The sequence below is a fragment of the Colletotrichum abscissum genome, assembly GCF_030869225.1.
Source record: "Colletotrichum abscissum strain IMI 504890 chromosome Unknown Scaffold_10.1, whole genome shotgun sequence".
NCBI classification, from domain to species: domain Eukaryota; kingdom Fungi; phylum Ascomycota; class Sordariomycetes; order Glomerellales; family Glomerellaceae; genus Colletotrichum; species Colletotrichum abscissum.
Window position 1 is genome coordinate 993,151 of NW_026849988.1, and position 21,905 is coordinate 1,015,055.

The following is a 21,905-nucleotide window of genomic DNA, read 5'->3' on the forward strand; positions in this document are numbered from 1 at the left end:
TATATTGGCACGGAAAATGTCCTTCGGTTCGTCCTTTTCAAAATTCCTTTTGGCCAGGCTATCTCCACCACAACTTGGACGTCGAGTCTGGCACTCATCAGCGTCCAAACAATCCCGGAATTTTGAACACGCTCATCTTGCTGTAATCATCACACCTGGTTCCCTTATTCAAGGCAATCTGGCTGTGCCGAAGTTTTGATCAACCTGGACAGCCCATACTTCGACCCTCTGACATCTACCACGTCTCAGCACCATCCTACAAGAACACTAATATTCATCGCCCTTGTCAACCTTCTCATACTCTTGGCTTTAACCTAGCCGACTGCAGCAAAGGGGACGCAGGAAAGGCGTTTCGTTGCGCCATGCTTCTATCTCTTGTGTTCCTCGCTACCACCGCCGCAGCGGCCATACCCTCTCCACCGGCCTACGACTATGGCTTCGAAGCGGCCAAAGTGGTCAAGCGCCAGACACAGGATCCAATCATTGTCACCAAGCTGCCTTCCATAAACGGAACTATTCCTAACCGCCCCGAGATCAGAGAGTTGAAGGAGAACCCCTTCAAGTGGAATCTCTTCCTCCTTGCTTCAAGCATGTTTCAGTTTACGAATCAAAGCGAACAGCTATCGTGGTATCAGATCGCAGGTAAGACTGAGTGGTAACTATCGCGCCGTTTAGCTTTCTGATATACAGCAGGTATTCACGGCGTTCCTTTCGTCCCCTGGAACGGCGTGCCCGGCGTACCGGGAGGCGAAGAAAGGGGCTACTGCACCCACATGTCCATTCTCTTCCCATCGTGGCATCGCGTTTATCTTGCTTTGTACGAGGTCAGATCCCACGAAGTTGTGACGCCACCCACAAAACGACTAACATCGTAGTAGCAAATTCTCTTTCAACTCATACAGATGATTGCCTCGTGGTTTCCAGACCCCACGGAACGAGCTTACTACCAAGCCGCTGCGATAGACTTCCGAATCCCATACTGGGACTGGGCTACTACACCGCCGCTCGGAGAAAGCGTCTACTTGTCTGAATTCGAGCAGCCTGCAATTCAAGTGTATGGCCCTAACGGATGGCAGACCATTGCCAACCCGTTATACAGCTACAAGTTCCGGCCGCTGGACCCGCAGGTGTTTTCCCAAGGCGATGTAAGTAGTGGCTCCCACTTGATCAAAGAGTAGAATCCTGATAGTATAAAGTTTCCCCATTGGACAGAGACAATGAGAGCTCCCTTCGAGACAACGGACAACCAAAGCATAGCGCACTCGATCGAGCATGCCAGACCTGCACTTCAGCAACGACTCTATACTCTCCTTTCCAATTACAAGGACTTTGAACCCTTTAGTAACAAATTCTGGGGGGTGGCGTCAAATCAGACGCAGTACGACTCAGTGGAGGCCTTGCACGATGCAATGCACGTGTTGGTGGGCGACCGCGGCCATCTGTATTACATTCAGTATTCGGCATTCGATCCGGTGTTCTTCTTGCACCATGCCATGGTGGAACGAATAGTCGCCATGTGGCAAGTTCTGTATCCTACCGCCTGGGTCACTTCTCAAGCCGCAATGGAGCCTTCCTTTACCATGTCGTCAGGGACCGTTCAAAACTGGCTCACGGAACTCAAGCCATTCTATGCGGACGCCAATGGCACCTTTTGGAACTCGGCGATGGCCAGAGACACTACGGCCTTCGGATATGCGTACGCAGAAACGAATCCGAGTCTGGGAATCCACAAGTCTGAGGAACAAGCTCGCCTCATAGCAACTATCAACAGACTATACGGCTCATCTAGTCCCTCAGGTCTGGCCCGGAAGCAATGGAGAGTAGCGTCCAAAAGAGAGGGGGGGCCGCTATCCCAAGTTCGAAAGGGAACTACTTCAAAGCATGTGCTAGACTTTTCACAAGACCCTGACCTTGAGACCAAAGTAGCGACTGAGGACGACATGTACACCGAATGGGTCGCCAATATTCATGTTCAGAATGGAGCATTGAATGGCTCGTTTGCAATCCATTTCTTCCTAGGTGAAGTTCCCGAAGAAGCCCCTTCTTGGGCATCTGCACCGAATCTCGTCGGATCAATGAGCGTATTTGCGATGAAGAACATGGGTTCAGGCAATCATGTGTCCGGAACAGTTCCTCTGACATCGGCCTTGATGCACATGGTCTGGGCGAGAACTATCTCAGGGCTTGAACCCGATGAGATCGTACCATTTCTCGAAGAACATCTCCAAGTTAGGATTGTCGCGGAAGGATCGATTGAAGTTGAAGCGACAAAGATAGATAGCCTACACATCCAGATCGCAAGCGCTCGTGTTCAAGCATCTAGACACGAGTGGGAACTTCCAAAATGGGGGCCGATGGTGGAGAGGTTTGTGCTGAGCCTCGGCTGATGCCATCTCTGCGTTACGATTAGGAAAAGACTTAGTTACGGGAACATTTTCCTGGATCCATTGATTAGAGGACTTAGAGATAGCTGCTCTTTAATGTGTAATTTGCTTATGACTTTCCGCCATTAAGTTGACTAGTTAAGAAGTAAAGCTACCAGTCACGTGGACTGAGACTAAAGACTCACCTCGAGCGTGGACCCACTTCCCAGAAACGGGATAGCAGCTTTTCCGAAGCTTCAGCCTTCCGTCACCCAGAACTGCCACCCTCAGTCGCGAGGTCTCGCATCCAGTCGTCTTTGCATTTGACGAAAGACACGCTCAACGCACGAACGCCGCCGCCAAAATGAAACTCGTCAGGTACTCGCAATTGATCACCCTTTCCCTCCTTCTGCCGTTAATTTGTGTGCTGAGCCCTCCTTCTCAGAGATGCAGAAGGTCGCTCGCCGTAAAACGAGGCCAAAATAAAGCTGACCAGAACTTCCAACAACTAGATTTTTGATGAAATGCGCCAATGAGACGGTGACAATCGAACTCAAGAATGGTTAGTAGACTCTTGTCATTTTGTCCTGCGGCTCTAGAAAAATGCGCAAAGCGCTGCATATCGTTTGCCAGACCGCATACTGACGCGTACAGGCACCATCGTTCACGGCACCATCGCCTCGGTCTCGCCGCAGATGAACACGGCGCTGCGCACAGTCAAGATGACACCGCGGGGCCAGGACGCCGTCTCGCTCGATACCATGAACATCCGCGGCTCGACGATCCGATACTTTATCCTGCCCGACTCGCTGCCTCTCGACACACTGCTCATCGACGACCAACCGAAGCCCAAGAACAAGGCGCGCAAGGAGGCGGAGCGCGGCGGCCCCGTCCGCGGAGGAAGAGGCGGCCCCAGAGGAAGAGGCCGTGGTCGGGGACGCGGTCGCGGACGTGGCTGAGCTGGGGTTAATGGGACAAAATGAAGACACGCTGTTTTTTCGACGAGGGCCGACCGTCGACACCTGTTGTTACTGGGTCGACACCGACAATTGTTATGGGCGCCGAGAAAGGTTTCCTGCTTGCCTCAGGGAAAGAAAGACGGAAATAATACTCGTGAATCATGAAGAAACTCTTCATAGGGGGAAATATCTATGCCCAACCCCCTTAAGGACGACGGACCGTCGATGAACTTTTTTTTTATGTTGCAGTCCGGGCCTCGAGCTTGAAAAAAGACGGGCACCCCTACACATCAAGACCAACCGGATGCTATTCAGGCGTTGGGGGTGGTTAGGAAATAAAAAGAATACAATTCCAGTAAATGAAACTACAGATCTCGCAACTGAGTGTGCCATGAGGCTCGCCAGCACGAGCATGCGACTGAAATGAAGAAGTACACAGGTCAACAATATGTCAAGATACAAGAGCTATCTATGTCCTACGTTTCTATGTAGACTGTTCCTCCATCTCTGTCTCCCTCCACACCCTAATGATCTGCAACTTCTCCCACCCAGCCTTCTTCCCGCTCTCCCCAACCGTGACAGCCTTCCACCCGCCCCCGAACCCTTCAATCCGACCCTTGACCTCGTCCGGCTTGTTCTGCGCACACAGCAGAATGTAAGCGCACCCCCTCGCGCTCAAGACCCCAGGCAGCGCCTCAATCAACCGATCCGTCGTCTCCATACCGTCCCGCCCGCCCGCGTACGACAGTGAAAGCAGATACGAGTCCTCGTCAAACGTCGTCTTTGTGCCGGCGTCCGCGACGAGCGTGGCTGAAGACTGCGCGGGGAGCTCCGGGGACGGGACGTAGGGCGGGTTGAAGACGAGGACGTCGACGCTTGCCGGACGCAGCGGGGTCGTGAGGTCGCCCAGGGAGGCACCGAGCCAGAGGGAGGGAGGGGAGGCCGTGGACGGGTTGTCGGCGACGGCGCGGCGGACGGTGGAGGTTGTGGCGTGGCAGGCGTGGCCGTTTAGGTCGATGCCTGCGGTGAGGACGGTGGGTGTGCCGAAGAGGGTTGCTGCGTGGGCGGCGAGGAAGGCTATCACGACGCCGGAGCCGGTGCCGATTTCGACTACCAGTGGGGCTGCCGGTCTTGACTTTGATGATGATGATGATGTTTCGCCGCCAAAGCGTGATGTGAGGAATGAGGTTTCTGACGAGGCTGAGAGGGTATCCAGGAGGAGGTACGAGTCCTCTGCTGGCTCGTACACACGCTCAAACGGAACGTGGGAGGTATCTGGTGTGGGCAGCATGTTGGGTGAGGCCTAAGAGGGTGTGTAAGTCTCAGTGAGATGAAGAGTAAGTGGATGAATTCTTACAAAGTAGTGTTGGGTCTTAATTCCGTGAAGCCGACTCGGCATACAAGGTCGCTATGAGGACTTCGTTGATACTTGCTACGTACTTGGCTTTGTGAAGGGTGCTTGCTGCTGGTTTGACCCTCGAGAGACGACGGCTAGATGAAAATTTCGGGGATGAGGTCAAAATCCAAGATACCTTTGTCGGGTGAAATTTGTGGGGTTCACATCACTCACGCCAACCACAGAACAAATTCACGATCACCCACTTGCATTACAATGCGTTTGCGGTTACCAAGAAGATTTGCCAAAATGTACACAATTTGATTGAGATGTAAATATATAATCATGAAGAATTCATAAATCTTGAATGTTAACTACAAAATCATGTCTGCTTGCTCAAAAATCCAACAACATGTCTAGTCGATAATACCATCAGGTAAGAAGCTGACATAGTCCAAAGGAGCGACCTCGGGCCCGTCAGGCGTACCGACAATCTTCAGCGTATCGCCCTTGGTCACCTTGATGCCAGGGAAGTTGACGCGGATGGCAGAGTGTCCATCCAAGAACTCGGACGGCCAGTGGCCCAACTTCTCCTCGCTGTTACCCCTCCACTGGCCGACGACGACATCATTGATGTACGCGACGTACGAGCACTTTCCTCTAATGACGTCAAAGTAATTGACAGCGAGGGTGTATGTTCCGGTCTCGAACTCGACCGTGGCGGATGCCGTTCCGGCCGTCGTGTTGGAGCTCGTCACGATGGCCTTGTAACCCGACGCCGCCTCAAAGGGGTCGACGTCGACGACCTTGTATCCGTCAAGCGTCATGTGCTCGGCCTCGATGCGGTACTTGTAGTTGCCTACGCGTCCCGCCTCGTCGGGGATGCTCGACTTATTCCAGTAAAAGTTGTTGATGGAATCGCGCCAGACGAGGGAGTGACCGGCCTGGTACTTGAGCTTGAACAGCACGTGCTCGTAGCGCTCCTCGTCGATGAGACCCTTGAGGGACTCCCACTGCGGCACAAATGTCTGCGCCGTAGCCGAGCCGTCGTAGTGCGCGTCGTAAAAGTGCTGAATGACCGTCTTGCCGCTCTTGAGCTTGTGCGTATAGGGCACGTGGTGGAACCAGAGGAGCAGGTCGTCGGGGGTCGTCTCGATCTCCTCGTACATGGCCGCCACCTCGGGAGGGTACTGCCCTGCGTTCCTCGTGCCGTTCTTCACAGTACGGTCCATTCCGATGCTGTCTCCGTCTGCTCTGGTCCACTGACCCCAACTGTTGCCGTCTTGGCTGCGCGGGCTGAACTTGGAGTTAGGCATGGGGGAAAAGAAGGATGGGTGTAATTTTGCTTACCTAGGACCGTAGTGAGCGTAGAGGATATCAGTCAAGGTCTGGATGCCCAGATTGCCGCTGTAGCTCTCGTAGGCGGGCCAGCTCTCCATGGACATCTTGGTAATGGTGTCGACGATCTTGCGGTCAACACCGAATGTCAGACGGGTCCAGTCTTGGACAATGGCAACAACGTCGTCAGCAGGGTTCCACGCAAGTCTGCCGTAGGCGTAGAGGTTGGACATAGCCAGATGGCTTCCCAGCCATGTCGAGTTCGCGCCGACATTGATGACACCAGCGTAGCCGCCGAGAGGCCTGTTGAGGCGCTTGCCAGAAAGAATGTCACTAACAACAGAAGGCTGACCGTCAATGCGCAGATCAAAGTCGAGGATCGTCTTCCAGAGAGGAGGGAGGTAGACCAAGTGATCCTGCTGGCCGAGATACTCCTGGGAGATCTGCAGCTCGATGGCCATGCTTGTGTTCTTCAAGTTGGCAAACAGGGGCGACACGGGCTCCCGGACCTGGAAGTCAATGGCGCCGTACTTGATCTGGACAATGACGTTGTCATCGAATTGGCCGTCGAGGTGCTTGAAGAACTCGACCTGGGCGTTGGCACGATCAGCGCGCCAATCGGACTGGTTCAGCGTGAGATGGTCGTAGACAAAGGCCCTGAACATGACGATGCCCTTCTTGGAGCCGTGGTTCTTGAGCTCCTTGGCGAAGAGGTTGGCGCCATCTGCCAGCGTCCTGTTGTAGGTCAGGGGGCCGGGCTGACCCTCTGAGTTGGCCTTGACCAGGTATCCAGCCATATCGGGAATGCGCGCGTAGAGCTCATCGGTGATATTTCCCCACCAGGCAATGACAGTCTCGTCGAGGGGGTCGAAAGTGGAAAGGTTACCGTATGTCTGGGGTGAGGCGAAGTTGAGGGAGATGCCCACCTGAACACCCCATGGCCTGAAAGCGTCGGCAATCCTCTTCAACCCGTCCATGTTCTCGGGGGAGAGGAGGATGGCATTGGCGTTGACGTTGTTGACGATGATACCGTTGATTCTGGCGGACGCCAGCAGACGGCCGTACTGGGAGACGCGGGTCATGTCGGTGACGACCTTGAGGTTCTCGAAGAAGATGGAAACACCTCCGTACTACTCAAGTCAGACATGTTCGCATTCAATGATGGTCCGAGGAGGAGAATGAGGAGGAGGGAAGATTGCTTACACCACGCTCAATGCTGCCATGAGTTCCTGTGCCATCCATGTTGTCCCATTGGTTTGCCCATCTGACAGGAGCAGAAGGGTTTGTCGCATAAGTCACCTCGGTGAAGTTGCCCTGGGCCAACAGGCTCAGGTACTCAAAAGTACCGTAGAGAGCACCCCTCTCGTTCTGTCCCAGAATCTTGACACCATCTCCCTTGACGCTAAGCCAGAAGCCATCCTCAATGAGGTCCGCTTGAATGCCCTCACTTCCACAAGCAGCAACGTAGTCGTCGACAGTAGCAATGACAACGGAAGCAGCAGCACAGGCGTCCTGGCCGATAGAGACGTCTTTACCGAGGATGCCTTGGTAGCCCTTGGTCAATTCGGACAAGGCGGAAGCAATTGGGCCATGTTCTGTCGCATTGAGACCGATGACGGTAGAGAGAAGAGATTCGGCAACGCCGGAAGACTTGCACTCTGGTAGGCGAGCGTAACGCAACCAGCCGTCGAGGCCGTCCTCTGCGGCAACGAGGCCGAGAGTGGCAAGAAAAAGAGGCTTCCACATGACGTGCAGTGGGTGGAAAGAGGTGCTGCTGGCGAGAAGAACCAGTTGGAGAGAAGCACTTGCTCCAAAAGACCTGTTACATGGTGGGATCGGGGGTGCGCGAGCTTATAAGAAGAAGCGCTGGTTTGTTCATCGACACGCGAGCGGTGCACTTGGGGTGGGATTCCCAGATCTGCGGGACTCGCAGGACCAGGAACAGGAAAACATCATTTTTCCCACAACCCAGGCCTTGTCAAGTCCGAAGTCTCCAAGGGTTCCCGGGTTCCCAATGCAACCGACCGACAGCGGTGATGAGCGGATGGGGTTGACCATGGTATTCAGGCTAAAAGGAAAGCCGACATATTCATCCATGGCTTGTGTGTGGGGAAGCTCTGGGGGAGACCATCGAGGTCGGACTACCAATCCAACGTCTTCCCGAACGACTTCAATGGATCCTTCGACAATGTGACCCCTTTCATCTTGAGTCTAAACAGCGACATGCGGAGAAATTGGCACTAGCGGAGAGAACCTTGACTGGGGGGCAGGAATTATCGTTGGGTGTCTGGCTTGGAAAGGGGAACACGTCCCGGTGTTAAGACAGAGAAGAAACCAATCGTAGGAAGGTTTTCCTGGATCACGCAAGGTGCCTTACATGACTTACAGCTCGTTGTAATAGAAGGATGAAAAAAACGGTGTAGCCTCAAAACAAATGATTGAGTAAGGCAATAGCAAGTGAACGAAGAAACGTCTGATGTTCTCATTTCCCCGCATGGGGAGAGAGAGACAGGAAAGCGGGGGGTGAATCGGGGAAAGAAGGGTGGGGAGATGGTAGGTAATTTTTTTGGAAAGAAGCCCAAAAAGAGGGGAAATAAACAGTTCCCAGGTCCGGCCGGCACTGCTTCGGGTATCCATGTTCCATGAATGACTTCACCGGTTCGGGTTGCCCTTGCTTCTTCTTCCCAGCTCTTTCGTCGAGGACTGATAAATTCTTAGGGGGTAATTCACCAGCTCAGACCTCCAATTTTACTCCTCTCTATGCGGTAGAAACGTTAATTCCATGACTCAAGTCAACAGGAGAAAGCTGCTTGCTACCTTAGTGATCACTGATCACTACGCAGCAGAGCCGTAGTAAGATGATACCAGCGTGTGCTACTGCTGATTGTTCCCCTTCAGAAGGCTCCTAGTCAGTCGACTTCGGAAGAGCTACCCCGACCCCGAAAACCCCAACGGCCCAGCTTCCATAACTTCGCTTTTTCTTCTTTTGCTCGCTTCCCCTCCGCCATTGCCTTCTCTCCTCGGGTATCAAACTCGATCCACGCAGGAGAAACTTCCTGGCCCATTCAACTCCCATCACCTAGAATCGTCATCGCGTCTTGGCCCTGGGTAAATACACGTTAGCCCCAGCACTAACCCATCTGCGCCTCAGCCTCCCCCCCGGTCACCAGCTTCACTTACCCAGCTTGGCAACTCCATCCACCCAGACATCAACCCTCCCACGTGCCTCTTTCGTCTTTGTACTTTGCGCCTTCATGATATCCGTAAATTTCCACCGTCTTCACATGACAGTGCAGCAGGGGACCTCGATCCCAGCGTCCTGCTTACTCGGCCCCGCCCCGATCTTGATGCCGTGCGTGATCTTCTTGATCACCCGCGCCTGGTTGCGATCGTAAAGCCCGTACAGGTCGTGCGTCGGACACGGCCGCTTGTCCGCCATTTGGAGCCGCAGAGGCCTCTTCGCGATGCCGCTGCCGAATTGTCCGCATGTCGTGTAGCCCATGCCGGGGCCGCATTGCACGGCGATCTCGCCCCAGACGCATTTGCACTTGACGTGCTTGTAGATGAAGACTTCGCACATCTTTCCTTTTTGGAGGGGTATGATATGGCAATGATGATGACGTCGAAGAAAAGTCTCGTTTATGCTGTTCTTGGTCTCGATTGCCGCGATATGAAGGTAGGGAAGTGTGGCTGAAGTTTGGGAAGGTGGTATGGTACGTGCGGGCTAGGTAGATGCTACTTCCTACTTCAGATTACAGGCACAAGATAATCCCAATGTGTTGTTTACTTGTTTACTTGTTTACTCATGAGCAGCATTGCCTTTGAAGATACTTGATTCGATACTTTTAGGCCTGCTTTCTACTTATATAAACACCACCACACGCCAGAACTTTGCACTTCCGTGTCTGCCAATGTTTGCACTACAGCTACGTGGCTAACTCGGTGACTGGGTTAGAGGCGCTTCCCCATCACGAAGGGTGCTGCTCTCCCCAGTACCGAAGCCTCGGTCAGAGTAATCCTCGGCGTCCAGCATGCGCGCCAGCAAGGCCTCGATTCTCAGGGACGTTTGCTCGAGAGAATCCAACCTGCTGCTGACGTCTTGCATGTCCTCGCTTCCCGTAAAGGACCCGCGCAACTTGGACGACACGCCCGGGAACATCGAATCTCTCCTAAGAGGCGACTTCTTCCGCATGGTATCATTTGTAATGGACCGAGTGAATTGTCGCCGGATGAGATGGTGCGTGAGCTCGTCGTCCACCGCAATCTCCTCCTCGACGGACTCGGGCGGCGGTAGGTCGAACACGGCTCTTATGTCGCGGTGGGCCGTTATGCGCCACTTCTCCCAGAACCATTGCTTGACCCTCGGGTACAGCGTAAGGCTGCTAGACTGTTTCTTCTCCGGCTGCGGCGCTGGCCAAAGGATTCTGCGTTCTGCCACCGCGATGACCAGTAGTAGCGGAAGGTTGACTAGCCGAACGCTAGCTACATGTATCTTATGGAACCATCGTGGGGTGAGGATGAATTTGAGCGGAATAAGGACGAAGACGGCCAGGATGTTGAAGGGGGGCTGGTACGCAAAAATGGCATCACCCTTGACTCCTTCTAGGGTCAAGACGGCCTTGCGGAACATTATCTCTGCAGTCGCGTTCTTAACGATCGTGCTAAATGTATTGGAAAGCATCGAGACGAGGATGGTGAGGAACAAAGTGTTTCCCAGGAAGGCGAAAGCGACCATTAGGACAGGACCTAAGATGGGGTGAAATTGAACCTAGTGGAAATTACTATTAAGCCTGACGTATAGAAAAATAGGCGAAGAAGAAGGGATTCTTACCGATTCGTTGATGCCCGTCCCGTCAAGTCCAAACCAGATCCAGAGCATCCACTTACTGATAGTGCTACAGTTGGATTAGAAGCTGTACACGGTAGGCCAGTTCCTGGAGCAACTTACACTGGAGGATGTGCACCTTCACCAAGCCACAGAAGCGACAGTAGAAAGCCGCCGAAACACCATGCCGACAAGAACGTGAGAAGGACAAAGTCCGACATCATGGACCGCAAGGAGAGAAACACCAGATTATCCGATAGTAAGTTGAAGGCAAGACGCGGGACCAGTACTGGGGCACCCATCGCAAGTACATCGAGAGCTTGTTGTTTTGGAACAAGTTCTCCGACTCGAGCTCCATGGATGCGCAGTACCGCGTATACAACATAGATGCCAATGAAGCCAACATCAAGGAAGGACCACAGATTCTGGGTGTAAACGTGCCTGTCTTGTCGTGAGTGACGCTGTTGTTTGTAACAAGAGTTGGGTCCTCTTACCAGCCATGCTCCAAAATAGTAGCAAATTGATCGAGAGACCACCCGAAGGCATAGACGGCGAAACAACCTTCCAAGACGGTGAAAGTCTCAGGCTTTCGCTCGGCCATGACAAAGAGATAGAGCGCCAGCAGAATCAGGAACTGGAAAACCTCGAGAATGTTTCTGGTACGAGGCACAAGCAGTCGATATTGGTCCAGTAGTGGCCCTTCGCGTGGGTTGTAGAGTGAGATAGGCTTGAGTTTGTAGTGGTCTGGAATAATGTCCATAAAGCTCGAAGGAGTGTAGACAATACGGCCTTCGTAAATGGCATCGACGCTTGAGACCGTTGTTAGTGTCTGCCCCAAACTATAATCGGCAAGGCGAGAACCTACACTTTCTGGCAAGGAGTAGCACTGAGGAAGTATTTACTCTCAGTCAAGATGGCAACTTCGAGCGAAGGAAGCATGCGGTTGTAGCTGCGATAGGACTCCGTCGAGGCTGCCTCACGAATCCCGGCCGGTGCCATCTGAAAGGGCTCAAAGCCGGCGACCAGGATGTGTGCTAGCAGCACTAAACCATCAGGCCCTTCATTGTCCTCGCTAAAGCGCCTCAATATCCGCGTTGCCACCAGCTCGCATAGAGCTGCGCGACTGTAATTGACATTTTGCCGATTGTTCAAGTGAGATTGCTCATATAGGAACTGAGCACGGTTCACAAGCAGGCAATACACTTGTGACAGTCAGGTTATTTGCAACAAAACGACTCCGCGCAATCGAGATCGATCTCGGTTTCTACGAGATTGAGGATCGAGGTGAGAGAGACGGATGACTTTGAACATACCTATGGAGATGTCGTCGAGCTCATACAATTTGTCGACAAGTGGGCGGACGACGGCGATGTTGATACGCACATCACGAAGTTGTTCCAAACTCAAATAGTCTTCAACAATGGAGATGATGTCTCGTCGTATACGGTGAATATTCGTGTATACTGGTAAGTGGCTGTGAGGATTGACCATGCAGCCATAGAGAGGAACTTGAATCTCAGAGGTGTGACTGGCACGGTTCCGTTGCAGCAGCGGCCGTTCTTCCGGAAGCTGGAGGCGTGCCCGTCGGGTGCGCTCCGACATAGTATGGCCGGACTGTATCGAACTTCCCTTCGTGATGGTATAGAATGTAGCGTAGGCGACGGTGATGTGACATATGGCTGGAGCTAGGGTCGATAGGACATTTAACGTGTAGACAGAGCTCAGTCGTACGTAATAAGTGAGCTATGGGATGTTTGGCGGAAGAAACTGGCGGTGATGGTGAGAAGACGGCGCGAGACACCCACGTGGATAGTGGCAAGTTAGGGGCTGCCCCCACGCTCTCGCCTGTCACAATCCGAGTGGGCTGCTCAAGTTGTTATACTAGATAGCCGGGGAGTCAGTTACAGCCAGGAAGGTGCAACACTAACAACAACAAATGCTAGAGTGGTGGTGGGGAGTTGGTAGCAGGGTGACCGCAAGAGACAACAAATGTCGGCGCCTCACAGATAGCAGAGATGACGCAGATATCGGTAAGGTAGATATTAGATAGGATGCGGATGGAGTAGGACAGGGGACGACACGGCTCTTGGCTCCACGGTGCATGGGGACGCTAAAAGTAGAAGCACATCTGCTTTCAATGCGAGCCTGAGCCCAACAAGGTGGTCTGGGGTAACTAAGGCAAAGAAAGCATCGCCCGCGCGTCAAGTTGTGGAATGTTGCGGAATGTGATTCTAAGCCAGAACTAGCATTCATGAAGCGGCGGCGGCAGCGGCGGCATGCTGCATGTGAAGCATCGGCCGCGTCTAGTACGGGATACTGCGTATAGTGATGAAGAGAGCCGCAGAAGCAGCCGAGGGGAGATACGCCAGGCCATTACAGAAGAGAAGGACAAAGGAGAAGGAAAGTAGTACACACTGACTCGGTGTCCAGGTTGCGACACGGCAATATTGCTGGCTCGCCAGTTGTTCAGGAATTCCTCTTTCTTCGTCTGGTGTGTGTAGTCTCATGAATGACGACACATGCGTCGCGCAAACGCCCGGCTGTGTCCGAACTGTCTTGTCCTAAGCTTCTGCAATGTACGCTGCAACATCAACTGGATCCGTAATTGATGGGTGAAGAAGACTGAGATAAACCAGCACTCGCGCTAGCAAGCCTTCTAGCTGGCTGTGAACTTGTAGCTCCTAGGTACTGAGGAAGGGGGGACGGGAGTTTGAAGTCGTGCACGGTGCCTCTCACCTTTCTCGGGCTGCCAACTTTTGTCGTCCGAGGCAATTCGAGGCTACTCTTTGCTGCAGTTCTTCAGCCCAGGCATGGCACACCTTGCAGCATCCAGCCTGAATCCAAGTGATTGGGCCACAAGCTGAGTGTAGTACCGGTGCACTGAGCGGTGTGTGTATGTGTGCGTGTGTTCAGCTCCACGTCCACACCCACGTCTTCTGAATCTGATGGGTCAAAGGAAAAAGAGCGCTAGCCGCATCAAGCGTCAGAGCTTAGCTACTTGTATTACATAATGCCACTCGTGGCCGACGACGCCTACCAAAAAGTTGCTCTAAACAGTGCCATCCAGGGACCTTATCTTTCACGCGGCCAATATTGGCGGGGCTCATGGAGCTATCTTAATATATCGGAGCTCACCAACGCTCGCGGCGGGGCGGTCGATGCTCTTCTGCAATAAGGTAGTTTTTGATCTAATCGCCGGTATCAAACATGGGTGACCTCTCAGGCACCTTCTGAAGCTCTCAACATTGGGGGATATTTGTTCTTTTTTCATTTTAGGATAAAGTGCGGTAAGCTACGAATTTCATCATCGATGCTCCCATTCATCCCTCCATTGCGCATTTCCTATACGCCAGACGTTTCTCATCAATTTTTTTCACCCCAGTCCTACCGAGTCTTCCGGGAAGAATACTACCATCAGACTATGGAACGCAAAAGCTCATCTTCGTAATCGCTAAACCACTTTACAGGTTGACAGACTTGCGGAAGTTGGCACCGGCGTAGACAGCGTTCTCACCAAGCTCCTCCTCGATGCGGAGGATCTGGTTGAGCTTGGCAAGGCGCTCGGAACGGGCCGGAGCACCGGTCTTGATCTGGCCAGCCCGGATACCGACGACAATGTCGGAGATGGTGACATCCTCAGTCTCACCGGAGCGGTGAGAAACCATGACACCCCAGCCGTCGGCGTAGGAGTCCTTGGCGGCCTGGATAGACTCGGTGAGGGTACCGATCTGGTTGACCTTGAGGAGAAGGGCGTTGGCAGCCTTGAGCTCAATGGCCTTCTTGATGCGCAGGGGGTTGGTGACAGTCAAGTCGTCACCAACGATCTGGATATCCTGGGTCTTGTAGAAGTAGCTCCACGCCTCCCAGTCGTCCTCGGCGAAGGGGTCCTCAATGCTGACAATGGGGTACTTCTTGGCGAGGTCAGAGTACTGCTGAGCAAGCTGCTCGTAGGTGATCCACTTGGTGGGGTCGCTGTCGGGGTTCTTGAAGTCGAGGTCGTACTTCTTGGCGTCCTCCTTGTAGAACTCGCTGGAGGCAACGTCCATGGCGATGTTCATCTGGCCAGTGTATCCGGCCTTCTCAATGGCCTCAGCAATGAGCTCGAGGGCCTCCTCGGCAGTCTGGATATCGGGGGCAACACCACCCTCGTCACCGACGTTGCCGGCGGACTGGCCGTACTTCTTCTTGGCCAGACTCTTCAGGATCTGGTAGACCTCGGCACCCTGGCGGAGGGCCTCGGAGAAGGAGGGGGCAGCACTTCACAATCGTTAGCTGACGGAACAGAACAGGCCAAAGGAGACTCGATGCGTGGGACAACTTACGAAGGAACAATCATGAACTCCTGGAAAGCGAGGCGGCCACCGGCGTGGGAACTGTAGCATGGAGTGAGCAAATGTTGGATGATAGTAGTAGCAAGGAATCGCTTACCCTCCGTTGAGGACGTTCATGAAGGGAACGGGAAGGACGTAGGGCTTCTTGGTACCGGCCAAGTCGGAGACGTGGGCGTAGAGGGGGACACCCTTCTCAGCAGCACCGGCCTTGGCGACAGCCAGGGAGACACCGAGAATGGCGTTGGCTCCGAGCTTGGTCTTGTTGGGGGTTCCATCGAGGTCGATGAGGAACTTGTCGACCTTGGTCTGGTCCTTGACATCAAGGTTCTCCTTGATCAGAGCAGGGGCAATGACGGAGTTGACGTTCTCAACAGCCTTGGTGACACCCTTGCCAGCCCACTTGGTCTTGTCACCATCGCGGAGCTCGCAGGCCTCGTGCTGGCCTGTTCAATGGGTTCTATCAGCTTCTCGATACTTTTTATCTCTCGGCAGGGGTAGGATGCGAGGACGAGGACGACGTACCAGTGGAAGCACCGGAGGGGACGATGGCACGGTGAAGGCCGGTCTCGGTGACGACGTCGACCTCGACGGTGGGGTTGCCACGGGAGTCGTAGACGTAGCGAGCGTGGATCTTGGTGATGGCCATGTTGTCTCGTGTGATGGATTTGTTCCTAACGAAGAGGGGAGAGAGAGGTCAGTAGATGGTCGTGGGGGGAGGGAAAGGCTTTATATTGGCAGAAGGCAGAAAAGAGACAAGTGGGTGAGTCAACAATGTGATAGGACCGATTGGGGGAAATTGCTAAGCTTGCAAGTGCTCGCTCCTTGACCGGACAGCAAGAATTGCCTCAGGGTGGGATGGCATGGTGGGGTGATTCTTCGGACACAGCTTGCAAGCTCCCAGGTGTTTCCCCAAGACTATCGCCAGGTGCAGTGGAGTGGAAACGTATGATGAGACAACTTACTTGTGGAGTTTTGATTGATAGAGCCGGAGTAAGACCTCAGCAATTACTTGCGTGTGAAGAAAAAAAGATGAGGTTGAAGTGATGGAAGAGAGGTTGATGGCGACAGAGGCGGGGGTGAGGGACAGCAGGAGCACGGTGGGAGCAGATTGTTTTGGAGGGGTCGTTTCCCTCCTCAGGTAAGGGTAAGGTAGGTAGGTACCTTCGTTTGCAACCCCACCTGCCCTGCTACTGCACCGGAGTCCTGAGTCCTGACGTGAGGTGAGGTACCTGCGGTAAGGTATCATAAGTTGCTTAACTTAGCTCGGGGCAGGTGCCCACGGCGCCATTGGATCGCTCAAAAGATTGGGGGTATCTTGGACGGGTGCCCAATCGCTTTTTCTCGAGACGAGGCGGGGCATCTGCCCTGTTAGAGCGCTACATGGTCCCCAAGCTCCAAACGGCCAAGAATATCACAAACCAGCTTCGTTTCAAAGTATCTTTGGTACTGGTCTTAGCACCGCCTCACCACGATAAATGCATCTTTGGTGAGGGCCACCTCTCAACAAACCAAGCAATGAAAACGCTGCCCTGCCAAAGCGGCCAGCAGCTGGGAGGGATCTGGAACACGTTTCTGCCCTTGTCTCTCTTCATTGGGCCGTTCTCGCTATTCTCGTCCCTCGTCCCCAGTCCCGAGTCCGGCCTCATAAATTCCATGGCTTTCTGTGTCTTTTCCAGGTGCCCTAATCAGTCACTGACCTCGGTCCTGGACAAAACAAAGGCCGTTGCCATGTCTTGATTCCTTGCCCATCGGCCGTTGGCATCCTCGTGTGGTCTGATTGGCTGCCCACAACCATTGTCTCTCGCACAACGGCTCTCCAGCCATCCATCATCGGGATCTTGTGGACTCTAGGGACTGAGCTTGCGTCAAAGTGCGTCTTCGACAATCTATAAGTCCCGACACCCGATCTTCAAGACGTCTTTTCCCCGGTACCCCGGTCCAACGACGAGCTGCTAATTGGCAATTGAGATCAAACAATGGCATTCTGACTCCACAAATGGTCTGGGACAGGCTGTACGCCATGGATTATCCCGAGGATGTTGCTCGGAATAGCCAGGTGCTAATGCGGTTCTTCCCGATCATGGATCCCGACCCCGTCACCCCGTCTAGTAAAGCCGGGGTAAGACAAGTGTAGGGTCGGCAGGCAAGTCATTCTGTAGGCAGCTGATATTGCCTAGAGTAATTTTAACCTAATCGTCTGGAGCTCAAGTGGAAATGACGTCTGGCTTCGACCCAGGGAGGTGGTTCTCGCCCGGGGAGACAGCATGTTAGTCGGCTTGCCTTGGGCGCATCCGCGTGCCTGCAAGCTCTTTGTCCGCTTTCACCCGAGTATAAGTCATACATAGCACATCACTGGGATATGGCATTCTTCGAGTCTCTCGGTTGGCCCATATAGACGCTGGCTTCCATAGTAGGATAAACAATTTCCCAGCTTTTGTCAACCTGCTCTTGAAGCAAGGCTCTACAGCTAGCGGAAAGCGCACGTGACAAGTTGTCATTGCTACCAAACAATTCTTCAAGCATTACTTCCGGTCCCTAAGGTCCCCTTGCCTCCCGGGGCCTGCTTTGATCATGAGGAGATTTTTGGCCCTTCGCTAAAGAAGTTCTTTTGTAATCGCACGGCAAGTAGGCCGTTGATACAGTTTGGACTCAATGCTGCAACTCGTGCAGATGGAGCAATGTTGGGATCGATCTAACCAATGGCGAAAGTTGAGGATGTGCTACATCATCCCTCTAGCTCAGCAAAGAAGAACTTGCGAATTAAATTGTAAGTGTCGGGGGTTTTCAGTCTTGCTTTGTTGCTACATGCATCCTTTGCAAGATAGTTTCTGCTGTCTTTTCCAATGAGTTGCGGAAGTGTCTAGTCAGATAACTAAGTTATGATGACTGCGGAGGATTTGTGGGATGCACTGTGGTGATCTTAATCGTTGCGATTCAATATTGTTCACGCCCGGAAATTGACGGCTACATCCCCCACAAGACCTCCGATTGAAATCCGTGTTCTAAGGCCGGCCGGAAGGCAGCAAGTAAGGCAGATCCCGTGTTTCTAGCCCGGACAGCACACCCGACGGGCCCTCCCAGGAAAGCACGGGTACGGCAGTGGGCCGTATCGGGTGGAAGCGGCTTGGTGTGGGTCCGGGCGGCGCTGAGGGAAAGAAAGTGACCTGAGGCATGGGGATGTGGGGAGAGTTTTCTACCTTTGCCAGCGGTCTGCGCGGCCTGCGTCGGCGCCTTCCACTTCTGAGACTGGAGCATTGATTTGCACAGAAGAACTGGAAGCTTCCCCTCAGCTGGACCCCACGTCTCTGTTGCATGTACCTTCCTTAGACAGCTTGGGTGCCTAGCAGACCGACCGCTTTCGTTCCTTTGCGGCTTTGGCCCCCTCCCCCTCCTCAATGGCGTTCCGTTTCGCAACAAGACGAACGGTCAACCTAACCCCACGCATCGTCAACACGACGGCAAGACCAGTCACGCGCATGTAAGTACACCTATACTCTTATCCGGTCACTTTCCACCTTTGAGTTACTCATTGACCTAACTTCTTCAACAGTCCCTACCAACTACGAAATCACAACGCCTTTGCGACCCGTTCGCCAGTACTCCGAGCTACCCCTCCTCGACGAACCTCACGACTCCAGAACCCTCAGCGCGTCGCTGCTACACGATACTGCTCCTACAAGAGAAGTATGTGCAGACACGGAGAGCATGGCGGCGCTGGCACGCTGAACTACCCTCGGGAACAGCTGCCTACCAACGTCGTCCCGCGCCACTACGATCTTACTCTTGAGCCCAACTTCGAGACGCTCAAGTTCGATGGCTTGGTGAAGATTGACTTTGACGTGGCGGAGGACTCCAACACTATCTCTTTGAACACCCATGAAATCGAGATCAAGAACACTTCATTGTCCTTCTCTGTCGAAGGACAAGAGAAGAGCCTTGGCGAACCAGTCGTCACCTACGACGAGTCGAAGCAATGGCACAGCTTCGAGTTCAAGGAGAAGCTCACCAAAGGCGGCAAGGGTACCCTCGAGATCAAGTTCGTCGGTGAGCTGAACGACAAAATGGCGGGTTTCTACCGCTCATACTACAACAAGCCGGATGGCACCAAGGGTATCATGGCCACCAGCCAGATGGAGCCTACCGACGCCCGCAGAGCCTTCCCTTGTTTCGATGAGCCAGCACTCAAGGCCGAGTTCACCGTCACGTTGATTGCTGACAAGGCCCTGACCTGCCTTTCCAACATGGATGTGGCTGAAGAGAAAGATTTGCCCTCTGGAAAGAAGGCTGTCAGCTTCAACAGGTCTCCAGTCATGTCCACCTACCTCGTTGCCTTCATCGTCGGAGAGCTTAATTACATTGAGACCAACGACTTCAGAGTACCCATCCGAGTGTATGCTCCGCCTTCTGAGGACATCGAGAGAGGCCGTTATGCCTTGGATATCGGTGTCAAGGCCTTGGAGTTCTACGAAAAGGCCTTTGGTCTTCCTTACCCTCTGCCTAAGCTTGACCAGGTTGCCATTCCCGATTTCGCCGCTGGCGCTATGGAAAACTGGGGTCTGGTCACCTACCGTACTGTTGAAGTCTTGTTTGACGACAAGACCAGTGGTGCCGCAGCCAAGGAGCGAGTTTCGACAGTCATCACTCACGAGATTGCTCACCAGTGGTTCGGAAACATTGTGTCTCCGGACTGGTGGCACGCTCTGTGGCTCAACGAGGGCTTCGCCGAGTTTGCGTCTCGCTATTCCATGAACGCCTTCTTCCCCGAGTGGAAGCTCAAGGAGTCTTTCGTCAGGGAAGATCTTCAGGCAGCATTGGGTCTCGACGGACTCAGGAGCAGTCACCCTATCGAGGTCCCCATCCACAAGGCCGAGGAGATCAACGAGATCTTCGATAGTATCAGCTACGCGAAGGGCTCTTGTGTTGTCCACATGCTTTCGGCATTCCTTGGAGAGGATGTATTCATGGAGGGTGTCCGCAAGTACCTTAAGCGTCACGCTTGGGGCAATGCCACTACGAATGACCTGTGGCAAGCCTTGAGCGAGGCTAGCGGCAAGGACGTTGGCTCCATCATGAACATTTGGACCCAGAACGTGGGATACCCCGTCGTCTCTGTCACCGAGTCAGGCAAGTCAATTAGCGTGGAGCAGCATCGCTTCCTGACCACAGGAGACGTAAAGCCCGATGAAGACAAGGTTCTCTACCCCATCTCTTTGAACGTCCGTACGAAGGGGGGTGTCGACAAGGACTTGATGCTCACTACTCGTGACACCAAATTCGAGATTGACGATGCCGAGTTCTTCAAGATCAACGCCGATTCTACGGGATTCTACCGTACCAAGTACGCTATTGATCGTCTGGAGAAGCTTGGAAACGCCGCGGAACTCCTTTCCGTCCAGGACAGAGTTGGTATTGTGGCTGATACGGCTGCTCTCGCAACCTCTGGCTACCAGAAGACCTCGTCTCTTTTGAGTCTGTTCAAGGCTCTTAGCCAGGGAGGCGAGGCCGAGTACCTGGTGTGGGACCAGATCCTCACTCGTCTGGGCTCAATCAAGATGGCCTGGATCGAGGATGACGCTGTCGTTGACAAGCTCACCGAGTTCCAGCGGGAAATTGTCAGCAGTATCGCACACAAGCTAGGATGGGAGTTTTCGAGCAACGATGGCCACGTTGAGCAACAGTACAAGGCTCTCACTTTTAGTGCGGCCGGTATGTCTGGTGACGAGAAGGTTGTTGCTGCTGCTCGGGCCATGTTCGAGAAGTTCGCGGCTGGAGATAAGACGGCGATTCACCCCAACATCCGAAGCTCCGTCTTTTCAATTGTTCTTAAGTTTGGCGGCGAGAAAGAGGTATGCCTGTTCCTTCAAGATGTCATTGAAGCAAGCCATTAACTAAAATCACAGTATGACGCCGTGTACAAGTACTACAAGACCGCTGAGACCGCCGACGAGCGCAACAGCGCTCTCCGAACCCTTGGCCAATCCCGCGACCCCAAGCTCCGCCAACGCACACTGGATCTTTTGCTGAGCGGCGAGGTTCGTGACCAAGATATTTACATTCCGATCGGCAGTCTGCGGTCGAGCAAGGGCGGCATCGAGGCCCTGTTTGACTGGCTGCAAACGAGATGGGAGGAGATCTACACCAAGTTCCCTGCTCAATCTTCCATGATTGGCAGCATTGTGAGCTACTGCACAAGCGGGCTTACCAAGCAAGAACAGCTGGATAAGCTCGACAAGTTCTTCGCGGAGAAGGAGAAGAAGGGTTTCGTGCGTGCTTTGTCGCAGTCCACCGACTCGGTCAAGGCCAAGATCGCATGGACTTCCCGTGATACTGAGGATCTGCGCAAGTGGTTGAATCTTTAGGTGTATATCTTGATGAGGGCGATTGCCAACGTAGCATAAATGCCTGCCATTCCATCCTGGATGGATGAGGGGGGCAGTATATTGCTGGGTTCGGCAGGAAGATTCAAACAAATAACGCATTGTAATAAAAATGGACAAAAAAGAGAACATCTCCGCTTGTCGAGCCCTTCATTTAAAACTATTCAACTGGTACCTGCTACTGTCTTCATGTGCATGAGAGCATCGCATATGATGTGGGTGATCTTATGGTTGTGGTGGACCCCGCGATTGTTTAGGTAGTCGTCATGTAGGGCACTTTCTTCAGCCAGTGCATACTGAGTTTGTGAGACCCGTTCACCTTGAGCTGCCGCCAATCCGTCCAACGTTCATCCTTCACCTCATCCCGCCCAACCGA

The 21,905-nt window shown here is 53.4% G+C and overlaps 7 protein-coding genes across 7 annotated transcripts; 3 read left to right on the plus strand and 4 right to left on the minus strand.

Moving 5' to 3' along the window:
* Positions 1-16: 16 nt before the first annotated feature.
* On the plus strand, positions 17-199 carry CABS01_05258 (uncharacterized protein; the record flags this gene model as incomplete). Its single annotated transcript, XM_060538628.1, has 1 exon — positions 17-199. One exon carries the CDS (start codon positions 17-19, stop codon positions 197-199), a length of 183 nt encoding a protein of 60 aa, XP_060405800.1.
* Positions 200-362: 163 nt separating this feature from the next.
* On the plus strand, positions 363-3,322 carry CABS01_05259 (uncharacterized protein; the record flags this gene model as incomplete). The annotated part of the gene is made up of 6 exons (XM_060538629.1): positions 363-642; positions 694-824; positions 879-1,145; positions 1,197-2,365; positions 2,876-2,925; positions 3,018-3,322. 6 exons carry the CDS (start codon positions 363-365, stop codon positions 3,320-3,322), a joined length of 2,202 nt encoding a protein of 733 aa, XP_060405801.1.
* Positions 3,323-3,806: 484 nt separating this feature from the next.
* CABS01_05260 (uncharacterized protein) lies at positions 3,807-4,613 on the minus strand (the record flags this gene model as incomplete). The annotated part of the gene is made up of 1 exon (XM_060538630.1): positions 3,807-4,613. One exon carries the CDS (start codon positions 4,611-4,613, stop codon positions 3,807-3,809), a length of 807 nt encoding a protein of 268 aa, XP_060405802.1.
* Positions 4,614-5,074: 461 nt separating this feature from the next.
* On the minus strand, positions 5,075-7,742 carry CABS01_05261 (alpha-glucuronidase A; the record flags this gene model as incomplete). Its single annotated transcript, XM_060538631.1, has 3 exons — positions 5,075-5,954; positions 6,009-7,126; positions 7,200-7,742. 3 exons carry the CDS (start codon positions 7,740-7,742, stop codon positions 5,075-5,077), a joined length of 2,541 nt encoding a protein of 846 aa, XP_060405803.1.
* Positions 7,743-9,276: 1,534 nt separating this feature from the next.
* On the minus strand, positions 9,277-12,423 carry CABS01_05262 (nonselective cation channel; the record flags this gene model as incomplete). Its single annotated transcript, XM_060538632.1, has 7 exons — positions 9,277-9,581; positions 9,969-10,742; positions 10,884-10,891; positions 10,945-11,262; positions 11,316-11,630; positions 11,687-12,023; positions 12,135-12,423. 7 exons carry the CDS (start codon positions 12,421-12,423, stop codon positions 9,277-9,279), a joined length of 2,346 nt encoding a protein of 781 aa, XP_060405804.1.
* Positions 12,424-14,282: 1,859 nt separating this feature from the next.
* Positions 14,283-15,798, minus strand: CABS01_05263 (phosphopyruvate hydratase; the record flags this gene model as incomplete). Its single annotated transcript, XM_060538633.1, has 4 exons — positions 14,283-15,078; positions 15,144-15,194; positions 15,250-15,595; positions 15,675-15,798. 4 exons carry the CDS (start codon positions 15,796-15,798, stop codon positions 14,283-14,285), a joined length of 1,317 nt encoding a protein of 438 aa, XP_060405805.1.
* Positions 15,799-18,547: 2,749 nt separating this feature from the next.
* Positions 18,548-21,511, plus strand: CABS01_05264 (peptidase family M1; the record flags this gene model as incomplete). Its single annotated transcript, XM_060538634.1, has 3 exons — positions 18,548-18,630; positions 18,703-20,998; positions 21,053-21,511. 3 exons carry the CDS (start codon positions 18,548-18,550, stop codon positions 21,509-21,511), a joined length of 2,838 nt encoding a protein of 945 aa, XP_060405806.1.
* Between the last annotated feature and the right edge of the window lie 394 nt (positions 21,512-21,905).